This window comes from Apium graveolens, chromosome 3, assembly GCF_009905375.1.
Source record: "Apium graveolens cultivar Ventura chromosome 3, ASM990537v1, whole genome shotgun sequence".
NCBI classification, from domain to species: Eukaryota; Viridiplantae; Streptophyta; class Magnoliopsida; order Apiales; family Apiaceae; genus Apium; species Apium graveolens.
This window is the reverse complement of record NC_133649.1, coordinates 219,868,134-219,882,653: the sequence shown is the minus strand read 5'-3', so window position 1 is coordinate 219,882,653 and position 14,520 is coordinate 219,868,134. Positions and strand designations below refer to the sequence as shown.

Sequence of the window (14,520 nt, the reverse complement as noted above, 5' to 3'; positions counted from 1 at the left end):
TTTAGTCTTACAATACGACCCCTAGATCGACCACAGGAGAAACCCCCTTTCTGCTGACTTATGGGTATGAGGCCATGGTTCCCGTGGAGGTAGGAGCTGGATCCCTCCGGAGAGACGTGTTTGTTGTGGAAGATGCAGAAGTTAACCAGAGGCTTCACTTAGATCTGTTAGACGAAGCCCGAACGAACTCTAAATTAAAGCTTGCTGCATATCAACAGAGAATCGTAAGGTATTTCAATAAAAAGGTAAAATCCATACCGTTCAAGATTGGAGATCTTGTGTTGCGAAAGGTTATGCCCAATACTAAGATAGCTCAACACGGGGTGCTTGGAGCTAATTGGGAAGGATCGTACAAAGTTAAAGCTATACTCTGGAAGGGAACCTATCGCTTAGAAGATCTGGATGGTAAACTTATTCCTCGAGCATGGAATGCAGAACTTTTACGGAAGTATTATCAGTAGGGTGTGGCTATGTCCCCCTTATTTTCTTATTTTATTTTGATTCTTATGTAATAGGCTAGTAGCAAATAAATTCCTCCTAGCCTAGGGGGTAGTACATGTGACTGCGAACCTTGGAACTAGCAGAAGGAAGAAAAATTTTCAAATAATTTCATAGTAGCCATGGGACTGGTGTAATTTATACACTAGAGCGCATTATCAATAAAAGGAAAAAGTTACTTCAAATTGCTTTATTTGCTTGACATGAAATTTCTCATTTGAAAAACATCAGAGGCGCGCCCTATGTTGAGGCGCGCCCTGTCTAATAACTTCTGCTTCATAATCAAGATAATCATAGTATACAAGGGTGAAAGGAACAAATGTACATGGACAACAAAATTAGCTAAGGCAAAAGCTAATCAAATTAAGGCGCGCCCTTGGACTGATAAGTAAATAAAATATCACGAAGGCATTATTGATAAGAAAAAGTACGTGTTATTTACAATATGGCGCGCCCTCATATCTAAGTGCTACGATAAAAGGGACGATAACAACTTTGAGACCACGTAAAAAGAAAACACCCACGAATGTGCTAAATAAATAAGCTCTGATATCAAAGGGCGCGCCCTGTAGCAACATCAGTCATAATGAACTGACAAGTTTGTGGTGATATGAGGGCGCGCCATCGTGAAAATATGAGTCATGTTTTTATAAAAGGCCAAGGGAAAAATCAAAGTGCCTTAACAAATTTTTATGCATATGGGGAAAGATAAAATTAACGTCGAGCCATACATGCAAAAGTAAAAGAGTAGCAGAAAAATAAGTCATACAACTTTGCACAGCATCAAAAGAGGGCCGGCTCCTCAGAAGTATTTGAGATTTAAACTAAAATGAATCAAGGCGTGCCCTAAGACTGGTCTGTTGGAGGAATAGATTGAAGAGGAACAGTGGGATCAGCTTCAGGCGCGCCCTTGGAGACTTCCTCTTGTGGCACGCCCTCATTTTCTTCCTCCTCTAACCCCAGTTCTATCCTCCTTGCCTTAATCTCAACAACATGCTCCTTTTTAAATTCCACCATCTCAGCGACGGTCTCTTCTCCAAACTTCTCAAAAGAATAATAGGATCGTTGGCCACAAAACCGACCTTATAGAAGTGGAAACCACTGGAAAATGCCTCATCAGTCATTTCCCTCTTTTTATCAGGCCATCCCAGTTTCTGCTGCTCCTCCAAATACTCAATCCTCAGGTTAGCTCCACCAAGCTCAGTATGGAGAGAGGTAGCCTTTTTTTTGGCAATCTCCAACTGAGAAGTAAGATTGGCCATCTCATCATTGAGAAAAGAGATCTCAGAGTCCTTAGCTTTAATGTCCTTGGCATGTAGAAAGTCTTTGTCTTTGAGGGTGTTCCTCAGAATGTTGTTGTCACCCTGCAGCCTCTCTAGGCGCACCCCCTCTTCAAGTAGCTTGTCCACCACTCGGGTGGAGTGGATGAACAATTGGAAAGATGCCTTTATAGAAGCACGAGTAGCATCTCCCAAGTCCATGGCTTGCCACTGTTCCACTTCTTCATCCGAAACGTGAAGGGAACCCATGGGGCCAAGAGCGTTCAAGGTAGCAGAAGAGCCAGAAGGTGCGCCCTCTGCTCTATGTCTCTTAGGCGTGCTCTGTTTATCTGTAAGGTCGATCACAGGCCTTTTTAAGATAGGAGTTGTTTGAGGAATAGGAGTTGGATTGGGGACGGATACCAGTGCTGCAGGAGCATCTTTCTTCGGCTTAGGCTTGGATTTGTCCCCAGGGTGCGCCCCAAAAGATTTGGGGATTCTTGGAGGAGCCATTTCTACATTAAACACATAACATGTTAATTGAACGTGATAGTTAAATGTGCTGAACAGAGTAATAAATAAAGGCAATTGACAAAGATAACATTGATAAACATACATAAAGTGCTACGCCTAGAGTGAAAGGGCGCGCCCTAAGGGGCGGAAAGACTAGCCACGTTAATTTACATATAGTATGTTAATAAAAAAGCTAATAGAAAAGAAGCTAGGATGCGCCAATTGTAAAGGGCGCGCCTTTAGGCTCTACAATTAATGAACCTGAAGGATCTTGGCCTTGAAAAGAGCTATCTTCTGCCTCTTCTTCTTCAACCTCTTCTTCACTATCTAAGTCAATGACGCGAGATACAGGAACACCTTTCCTAAATTTCACATATTTACACTTCGTTCCTACTTGGTCAGAAAGGATTCCTACTCGCATCAAGTTGGTCCGGGTGACTAAGGTTTTTAAGTTCCACCTATTAGCAGCCACTCTAAGAAGGGCTTCAGCTTGCTTTTTGGGCTCGCCCTTAAGAGGTTTGGCCACTGGTCTGTCTGAAAAAGTATAAAGATGAGAAAAGGAAGAAAGAACATAGAAATAACGCAAGGAAAAGAAAGAAAGGGCGCGCCCTTACTTGGTGACTTGTTAAATCTTATCCTTAATCTGGGAACGTCGTACAAGTAAAAGAAGTTTTCCTTCCAACCTTTTTCATGGCTAAGCTTGCCAGAGGAAAAATCCTTCTTGTTGTGCTGCATGTCTACCACCAAATAGTAGTACCCATGGTCAGACTTTCTTAGGTTGAAAAAATAAGTAACTTCAGGCATTGACGACTGGGGGAAACCCAAGTCCGTATAAAGGATGAACAGATCCAGGATAAACTTGTAGCTGTTGGGAGAAAGTTGGAGTGGAGCTACGTCATATAGTTTTATCACTTCCCTAAGGTAGGGATGTAAGGGCGCGCCTATACCCAAAGATACCAGCTTGGGGCTGGTTACCATTCTAGGAATCTCAAAGTTCCTCCCATAATTGAAGATATGGGGCCACATCATGCTTAAAGGGCGCGCCCATATGCCCTCCATATCATAAAATTCCATGAGCCATCCCAGCTGCTCATCTGAACAAGCTGAGGATAGGCCCACGCAGAAGAGCTTTCCATGCTCCTTCCTGAAACGTTTCTTCACAGCTTCATTGCATGGTTCGAATTCCTCCCAATCAAAGCCTAATTCACTGTCAGAAACTTCCCAGTGTTGGAAGGGGATTAGAGAAGGTTTAGGGGAGGTGGAAAACTGGAAGGAGTCCTCATCAAAGAAATTTTCTTCATCACGGAGTGGTGATGCATTTACTTCGGGCGTGCCCTCAAGAATAGGAGAGGTAGGCACGCCCTGTGGTATTTGAGGGGATAGGCTTGGAGAAACAGCCCTATAGGAGACCTTGGAAGGCCCTGCATCCACATTAACGCCCCTTTCAACCCCTCTGTATCTGTCAGCATTCAAACTCTCGAACCAGTCATCATCGTCCAGTTCTGTACTGGTTGGAGCTGGAGATCTCTCTTTTTGTACCAGTTTTTGTTTCCCGTGTCGACGAGATAGAGGAATATTGTCCGTGGATGAACTGTCAGAAAAATCTGCCATTAAGGTACCCTTTTTAGAATCTTGAACGAGGTGCGCCACCCGGTTCAGGAATTCGGGAGTATGGTGAGCGTCTGGAGGCTTGGGGTCGAAGTAAGCGTTTGGAGGAGAATAGATTCCCAAATTAGTAAGAAAATCCTTAAAAGGGTGAAAAGGAGAGGACGCGCCCTCGTCTTCCAGCTGCCAAGAAAACCAAAAGAAATATTGAGGGCGCGCCCAACTAGAAAGAATGATACACGGAAATACGAAGGGAACTATTAAAAGTAGGGATAAAATTAATTGAATGACATTTCCTATGATCTATGTTAGCTCCTTTCTAAGACAGAACATACACTAAGAAGGCGCGTCATATCAGCAATAGACTCTATGAAAGCTGCTATACAATATGAACGTTAAATAGCAATGGCGTTGCTGCAAATAAATAAGGGCGCGCCCTGTATGAATGAAAAGGCGCGCCTTATTATAAGATATAGTTTTAGGGATAACCGGTTGGGCTTTCTAGAAACATGAAATTAAAAATTAGACCTAATAAATTTGGATCTAAAACAGCAAAAAGACAGAATTAAACATATACATACACAGATACATACACCATTTTATGTATATCATCGAGAACAGCTAAGGAAGTTGAAGAGACAATGTAGCATGCAATATGATTTATGTGACGAAATCCAGAAAAGAAAGGAGTTCTACATACCTTTTCAAATGGACAGGAAGTTGACTGGAAAAGATTGGAAGAATGGTGACAGAGAAGGCAAGTTCTGAGCAAAAGGTCGCCGCCGGAGTTGAAGATTTTGGTGAAGAAAGAGAAAATAAAAAGAAAAGGGAGAGTAAAAAAATAAAAATGAAAATGACTGTCAGTGACTCCTATTTATAGGTAAAAAGGACAGCTGTCAAATCTGTCATGTCAATCATGAATCCCGAAGAATAAGGAAAACTGTTTCAAATCATTTCAAATTTTAGGACGCGCCTTCGTGAAGGCGAGCCTTATAAAGTTGACAGCAATTTAGAATGCATGAAAAATAAGAACATTAAATATATAAAGCCCTCTGCCTTTTAGGCGCGCCTAGTAAAATAAATGTTGGAAAATATGTTTATACAGATTTTAATAAGGATGAGAAAAAAAATTCCAATCCCATTTTCAATGGCATATAGAATTTGGGGGGTAGTTGTTATGCCCAAAAAATTGGTATAAACAATATTCAGATTGAGATTGATAAGATGGGCAAAATCGAAGGAGAAATGCCTAAAATCTAGGAAAAGATAAGATTGACTTTCCATAAAGAAAACGACGCGCCCTAAGAACGCGCCCCATTGACTGAATAATTGACTGACAGTTGTGGTTTCTATGCCTTAAAGGTTGCAAATGCATCTTTGACATGTTACTTAGATTAACTCTTTGGAAGATTTAAGGAAGATGGAGAATGTTATTACTAACCTATTTGATGCAGGTACTCTATTGAAGAACTCCTCCCAGTAGCACATGAAAGGAATATGTCCTAAGTCCAATCATTTATTAGGATTTAGGAATAACTTTTATGTAATCTGTTTTGATTTCATTGATATTAATAAAAGACTTGTTTTGTTTTTATTACGGGCTCTATCTATTTAAGTGTTTAAATAAGATATACCATAGTTTAGAGTAAAGCTTTTTATGTATTATGATGAGATCGTAATAGTGAGACCTAAAAAGATGATAACTCTAAACTTAAATTGTTCCTGGTCATAGGATTACTAACTGGTAATTAATAATCCGCAAAGATCGGTACATACTATGCTTGCTTCATTATGAAGGATGTCTGTTCTCATAGACATTTGTGTGGTGACACTATAGCTAGTATGTAGGTGCTTATTATAGAATAAGTTCACTGAACATGACTCGCACAGCTGAACAACTGATGGAGTTCACTCACGTGTCAGCAGTTGTGCACATAGTGATAGTTGTACAAGTATCCTTAGACTTGAGGTCATCATAGTCATCTTGTGTACACTGAACTATGCTTTGGTTTAGTTCTTAGTCTCCAGGGACAATTATTAGGGCTCTTCTGGGTATAGGAATTTGTACACGAAGATAGTATATGATCAATAAAGGATCTACCCCTTCCAGTGAAGGAAGCGAATGTTCAAGGCTGATCCACTTATGCTAGTTCAGGAATCTCTGGCCAGAGTGAATGAAATTAGAAAGGAGTTTCTAATTTGCATAGAACTATGCATAGTAAATGGTAAGCAAGTGATTGAATTAGATAGGCTTGACACGAGATCCATGCCTTGTATTTAATCGGGACATTGTAGGGTAGAAGGAGTTTATTGTACGGTAACTATTCACTGACAGGTTCTTGGTATTCTAAGCAGTGAATTCATATTATCCGGATAGTCGCGATATGTTGAGAAGCATCGCTCACGATGTAGAATAAATATGATTAATTAATTAATCATATTTAATAAATTAGAGAATTTATATAAATAATGATAAAATAGTTTTATTATTATTTCTTTCTACTACCGGCTTAATATTGAACCTACAGGGTCACACCATAAAAAGAGAATGATTTAATGGTGGAGGAATTAATTAATAATGGCTAATAATTATTTATTTATGAAATAAATAATTAATTGGCAAATTTAATAATTGATTAAATGAGATTTAATTGATTATAAATTAATTAAGAAAAGTTCTTAATATTATTAATTAAGGATTTAATTTTTGGAAATTAAATCAAGAGAGAGAATTATTTCTAAAGTGTTTAGAAAAAAAATTAATGATTAAAAGGTGTTTTAATTATTAATGAGAATAATAAATGGGATAATAATAATAATATTTATGGGAAAATTTCAGCTGAAAATTTTGCCTATAAATACACTATTATAGACCCTATTTTATTCCAACCCAGATCAAACCCGAAAACCCAAAAAGTTTGGAAAACCCAATTCTCTCCACCTCCTTCCTCCTCCTTAACATCGTTTTCTTGGTGGATACCGGTGGAGTGCTTCACACTTGAGGAGCAACTGCTAAGGATCTCTGATCGTTGTCTCCGAATTATTTTAAAAGGTTAAATTCGATCCCTCGAATTTTTATTCACGATTTATATGCTTTTATTTGGATTTTGTATGTGTAAAAGTGTTTTACCATGACCCCGCTGTGATTAAAATCCAACAGCACATCTACAGGAAAGGCGGTGTCCGTGGTTAGAGACCTCCAGGGGTATGCCTGGACTGAAGGCCTCCTCCTGTAGTCAATGGGTGTCCTCATTGGGGATGCGGGGTGAAATTTGGTGTGTGCTTTGGGAGCTCTGTCTCTGTAGTCAATGGGTGTCCTCGTTGGGAGACTTCGGAGTATCCTGCACTTTGCACCCAAAAGCTTGGGATCACTTGTCCTGCAATCTGGTAGGGGATTCTTATCAAGGGACAAGGATACGTCCAACATTTGGGGTGAACCACGGCTATACCGGCGTCCGCGGACTAGAGAAACAGCTGGTAGCGGAGGGTTATCCTTGTCCAGGGAGATGCCTCATCCGTGAAGTCTCGAAGCCGCGAACAAGCCTTGGGCCTTTGTGGTTGGGCCTCATCGGCGGACATTCCTAAAGCTAGTAGAAGACGGTTTCCAGTGGGTTTCCTACTGGGCCTCGGGATAAGAAATCTAAGCCCATTAGGTTTCTTGTTCCCCAAGAACTATGTAGGCTTGATCCCCTATAAATAGGGGTACGTAGGCACATTGTGAGGGGTTAGAAGCGAGAGCGCAAAGGAGCCACCACTAACCCTAAGCAATCTCAGCCCCCAATAATCACCACCACCAAACACTGTTCATCTTTTCCGACGAATACTGTTCATCGGATCCACCGATTACTGTTCACATTTCCGACGGAGAACCGCCATCACAAATCTTGTTTCCGGCTGCGAAACTCAAACTTTGTTGCTCCCAAATTTTTCCGTCAACAGATTGCACTACTGAGGAGCTAAATTTTTTTCTTTCCAAATATTTTAGACTCATTTGAGAGCATACAAAAAATATAATATAAAATGATTAAATTATAATATGTAAACTTGATATAATTATACATTTATACAGTAAATTATCAATAAAAAAGTTACTGCCCCTGTCACATTATTTTTGACTTGTTAATATATATGTGACATCGTTTGTTTTTATCATCGATTGTGATTTTTGAAGTAGAGAAAAATAGGAATAAATTTATATTATATAAATTTCATGTCATTATAATTTTTTTACTAGGACAAATTTAATAATAACTTTTTTAATATATTAAAACTTATTCTGAATTTATAAATTTATTTCTGTATTTAAATGAAAAGTTTTCATATTTATATAATACATGAGGTCGGGCCATAATGTAACAACACTAATAAATACTAGCTCTATAATCCGTGAAATGCACAAGAATATTCTACATTGCGCATCTCGGGTTATTTAAGATTTAATTATTGACGGTATATTTATGTTGCAGCCCGGTGGATGAAGACATATATATTTGTGTATATAATATATGTGATGACATTGATGTTGAACATGTTTTAAAATATTTGATATTAAGCTAAAACAATAGAGTTCGTAGCTGAGTTACTTGTTATCCACCGTTAAGTGTGATCCATTCCCTCTCCCTCATTCAGTACTAACAAATGCATATCTCTAAATATACTTGGCTCCTCCTGGTTGCTTTTGATACACAAACATTATTATGTTTATCTGTTTCAATTGATATAATTTTTCAAGTTGTGACGTGTAAAGGCGCATCCAAACACAACTATAAACTAACATGATCAGATATTATATGAAGAATATTAGTTAAAGTTTTGTATGCATTCATATCCTATCATGCATTCCAAAAACGTAAGTAAGAAGAAGAAGAAGAAGAAGAAGAAGAAGAAGAAGAAGAAGAAGAAGAAGAAGAAGAAGAGGAAGAAGAAGAAGAGGAAAATATCTTTGAGGTCGACTATTTAGACACAATATAATCTTTAACCAGTGTGATGCACGAGCATTCTCTAAATGTATAAAATATTTTTGTTCATAATTATTTTATTTTTTATATGTTAGAAATGTAATCGAAAATATTTTGTGTGTTTGTTGTGTTAAAATTCTTATACAACACTTAGTGTGAATACAAGTTTGTATTATATTTCTATATTGGAAAGTTCTTTAATTTGTTATCTTTATGTGAATTTGTACCATTGAAATAAATTACTTAAAATATGACAAGAGTGTATATAAATTATTCAAGTAGGGGCACAAATGGTTACGATGCACGTATGCATGCTTCATAAATATATTTTTTCAGTTGATATATTTTCAAATATTTAATTAGTAAACATTCATAGTTGATCTAAATATTAGTATCAAAATAATACATGGTATTAGTTATAAAAAACTATAATAACCATAGTGATATATAATTTGATTTAACCTCCAATTTGGTTATCTTATATCACTACCGTCGAATTTTTTAAATCAAATAATTAGAACAGTTTGACCGAAATATTAAAATAATGCACCACTCAATCTTAAAAGTTTGAATCTCCAACAACAAACATTTACAATATTATTTATAGAGATACAAGTAAGATCCCCCGTTCGAATCCTACCAAAAATAAACATTATCTAAATATTAAAATAATGCACTACCAAAACTACCAGGTTCGAATCCCTCAAACACAAATATTTATATCATAATTTATAAAATATAAATAAGTTCTCATGTTCGAATTACACCAAAAATAAATATTTATATTATTATTTATAAAGTTATAAATGAAGTTAATCGTTAAAGTTTCAATCATATATTATTTTATAATATTCATATAATTATTTAATTTAGTATACATTATTATTATTATTATTATTATTATTGTTGTTGTTGTTGTTTTTGTTGTTGTTGTTCTTGTTGTTGTTTTTGTTATTATTATTGTCGTTGTTATTATTGATAATATATGTATATTTAGACATACTATTGAAACATAAATCTAAGTTCAGATTATGTATATTTTGATATTTCAGTGAAATTAAAAATTTTAAATACTAATATACATTTTTACGTAATATTGATAATTCACTTGTTTATATTATTAATTTGATATTTAATAATATATGAATTCTCGTTTAGAATTAAATCTTAACTTAAAGGCAAGTAAAATTTTATCTTTTATGAAAAAGAATATGATATTACTTATACCGAAAAAACTAAATTATTAAATAAAAAATTTATACATATATATATATATATTTGTGTCTGTGCGCATTTTAGAATTAATTGAACAATGAGTTAGTGATAATTACGCATATCAATTAAATAATAGTTAATAGATTTTAATAAAAAAAGGATGAGATAAAATGAATACATATTAATGTAAAGGGTTTATCATATTAATACTAATCTTTTGTTTATAACGTATATATGAATTTATAATAAAATATATAATAATTAGTTGTATGTAAATAACATGCATATTAATGATGTGTTAATTGAGAAAATATGTGTGAAACAATTTTTTGTGGAATTAAAACTAGTGTTGTGGTTACAATTAATGCTAGGGTTTTTGAATTTCAAGTTTTAATGGTTATTCTCGCAGTGGGGACTAGATGTCCTCGTAACATACCTACGTATCTCTGTGTTGTAGAGAATCAAGCCAACAACGTAGTTTTAGGTTGAGGGGTAGAGCCCTTTATATAGATGATGAGTTTAGGGTTGGATTAGGGTTGGGAGACTTGGTGAACAAGTCTCCTACTTAGATGGTAAGTAGGACACTCCTAGACGGTGGATTATATATCCTTCCTATGAGAGTTTGTTTCCATGTTGGATTCGACGTAGGTGTCCTCATCGACCTCATTCTCAGGCCTATTAAACGGGCTTATCACGTATGTGATTTCAGGCCGTGGGCTACACGACCCACTTTGGGTCGTAACTGTCATAGTCTACTCGGATTATTAAAACTCATATTGGGTCGTGATCGTGACGGCCCACTTTGGGTTGTGGCGTCACGAGCTTTATAATGACCCGGATTTTTCAAAATTTATTTATTATTATAAAAGTAATTTCCCTAACAGGGAATAAAATTTAATATTTTATTCCAGTTTAAATAGTTTTAAAAAATTTATTTAAATTCTAGGTTATTGTGTTCTCAATGTGTAAATTTCTTTCTAAACTAAATTTCATATATTGTCTCTAAAAATCCAGATTTATTGGTTATGTGCGTATAATTGTTATGTGATTAAGTGGTACGTGTGGTCGTAATCGTATGAGTAGTAAAGAGAAATTATGAATATTATGTAAGTATATGTGAATTCTCTGTGGAAATTTTATGTTGAATGTTTTTTTGAAATTACGGTTTATATGTGTCAGAATTGTAAATTTTGATTACTAATATTCTCATAATGAGTCAAATATTATTTAGATATTTTTCAAGTGATTTATTGGTTATTATATGATTTTATAAATAAGTTGTAGATTTATTTGATGATTTTTCTAATTATTTATTAATTATTCGTAAATATTCAAAAACCCGCAACTTTAACGATGTGGGAAATTTACAAAGCGAAATATTTTCGTAAAAATAATTTCTAGACTAATTTGGTAATTCCGGGCACTTTTCGTGTTTGAACTTTTTCGATCTGGAGTACAGTTTTAGCTACAAAGATTCGGGGTCGGTTTTGCGGGCATTTAAATATTATTTTATCATCTCGATATACGTGCAATAGTATCGTTATCCAAGATATTTTGATTAAAGTATTATTTTATTAAATTTTGTGCATATGGGGTCCCTCGGAACCCCAAATCTTTATTAAATCGCCTGGTTTTAAAGTTTATCCTAAAACGGGAACCGTTTGGATCAGTTTTTTTTTATTCTTAGCTATTAAGTATTAGACTTTTGTATCCGACATGATCACACAGGGTCCTGATTTCTCGTAAATAAATAGCCTTTACCGTACTCTATTTTTATACAGATAAACATAAGTATATAGTAAAATTTCGTAATTATCCACAGAAACGAGCGATGTTCTTCGTGTTCTTTGTACTCAAACGATGATTTGAAGACGTTTTTGAAATACGATGGAGGCGTATGAATAGTCGAATCGAAGCTCTCGAGGAGCCGACGTATCAATACCAGAATCATTGTATAAGGTCTTATATTTATCAATTTCATATTTTCATTTCATTATTTATTTAAATTTAAATTCGGTTTTTGATTTTGGGGGATCATTTGAATGTTTTTTGGTTGATTATAACTGCAGAGGTTGCACGGATCATTTTGGTATATAATGTTAGGAATATGTTGTGAACTTGATGATAAATTAAATAAAATACCTTAGTAGATTTAACTTAGTGAATTTTGTAGCACTCGGCGGATGATCAAATATAGTCCCAACGGATGATTTAATATAGTCCCGACAAATGACAATTTAACATCCACCGGGTGAGTGGCTTATGTAACAAATAAGTATTATAGCACATTTCTGCAAACAACTTTGTGTAGATTCTATAGGAGTATATGAGTCATGTTGACTACTAGTAGATATGCAGAATAGGTTGATTAATTGTAAATATGAGATGTCTTGTAATTCTGTATAAGTGAAATGGAGTCAAGTGACAAATAGTTACCCGAAGGATGATCAACAAAGCTAACCGACGGATGATCAACAAAGCTTCCCGACGGATGACAAACCTGTACCTGACGAATTATCAAATTCAAATATCTGTTGACACTGACAACACAGTCACATGCGTTGGGTGTTTGCAAAAGGAATGTGGTCGCCTATTAAGCAGGAATTTGAGAGAAAAGAAACATTATCATTTCCATGCAATTGTGAAGATATTCAAAGATGTTGGAATAGAGTAGTGAAGCAACATGGAGTTAGGCTAGATATGTTTGCTTTTATTATCTTGTCTTATTGTCATGTAAACTTGGTGATATATAAACCAAGTGTAGCTAGTAGAACATTCAACCAAGTAAACACATTTTAAAGAGAGTTAGAAAAAGCTGTACTTGTCAAGAATTTCTCTGTAGTTTGTTTATTCTATTTGTAAAGCAGTTGTGAGCCATTCTAAGCTACACAGAGTTTTAAAAGATTGTGTTTTTATTACTTTGTATTTTGATTTATATAACTCTTTCATTCCGCACTCTGCAAATCAAACACTTATATATATTTAGTTAGAACAGTTTTAAAATCTTGAAAAAGTAGCCAGAATTACATTCAACCCCCCTTCTATAATTCTTGTTGTATTGTTAGGGAATAACAATTGGTATCAGAGCAAGCTCTTGAAGTACAAAAAGTGTAAAGATCACAACAAACAACAAGATGAACAAGAAGGATGTTGGAGTCAAAATTCCATTTCTGGATAAAGATAATTATCACCACTGGAAGGTGAAAATGCACCTACATCTTCTTTTCCAAGATGAGGCCTATGTGGATTGCATAGAGAGAGATCCTCATGTACCAATGAGAGCTGCAACTGGTCAGAATGGTCAGATCCTGATATTGAGCAAGTCAGGAAAGATAATAAGGCCATGAAAATTTTGTTCAATAGAGTTGATGGTGATATGTTTGATAACATCATTAATTGTAAAATAGCCAAAGAGGTTTGGGACACAATCCAGATTATTTTTGATGGTACTGAGCAAGTAAAGGAGAACAAGATGCAGCTACTGATTCAGCAATATGAGCATTTTTACTGTGAAGAAAGTGAGTCTATCATTGATATTTTTAGTAGATTTAAAAAGCTACTAAATGCTCTGAAGTTGCATGGAAGATTCTATCAAACAAAAGACTCTAAACTCAAGTTCCTTAGATCTCTTCCAAAAGAGTGGAAGCCAATGACAATTTTATTGAGAAATTCTCAGGATTACAAGGAGTTCACCTTGGAGAGACTGTTTGGCATCCTAAAAACTTATGAGATTGAAATTAAGCAAGATGAGAGGATAGAAAAAGGAATGAAGAAACGAGGATCCATAGCACTGGTTGTTGAGTTAGAGAAAGAGAAAGAGAAGAAGGTAGAAGTTGTTGAGTCTACATCAAAGGTCTGTGAAAGCAAGGGTAAAAGGCTGGTAGCTGAAAATAAAGATCAATTGAGCCAAGATGACATGAATGATATTGATGTGCATCTAGCATTCCTATCCAGAATATTTTCCAAGCTCAAGTTCAAAAAGAATTTTGGAGCAGCCAAGCCAAGTACAAACATGGTCGATAAATCCAAATTCAAATGTTTCAAATATGGCTTGGCAGGGCATTTTGCTAGTGAGTGTAGAAAGTCAAATTCTAGCAAGAAGAAATTTGAGCCTATTAATTATAAATAGAAATATTTTGAGTTGCTCAAGAAAAAGGAAAAGGTTTTCATTACACAAGAAAATGAATGGGCAGCTGATGGATTGGATGAAGATGAAGAAACAAGCTATATCAACCTAGCCCTGATGGTCAAGTCTAATGAAACAAAAACAAATTCTTCAAGTAATCAGGTAATCACCACTAACCTAGCACATTTATCTAAAATTGAGTATAATGATGCAATAAATGCCATGTCCACAGAATTATATCACTTGCGTGTTACACTTAAGTCCCTCACTAAGGAAAATGCTAAAATTAAAGAAAACAATTTATTTTTAAGTGAGAGAAATAATGTGCTAGAGTCTTAGTTTATTG

The 14,520-nt window shown here is 35.4% G+C and overlaps 1 protein-coding gene across 1 annotated transcript; it reads left to right on the top strand.

The window, feature by feature from the left end:
- Positions 1 to 74: 74 nt before the first annotated feature.
- On the top strand, positions 75 to 461 carry LOC141714826 (uncharacterized). The gene has a single exon (XM_074518321.1). The coding sequence runs from the start codon at positions 75 to 77 to the stop codon at positions 459 to 461; it is 387 nt and encodes a 128-aa protein (XP_074374422.1).
- The last annotated feature ends 14,059 nt before the right edge of the window (positions 462 to 14,520 follow it).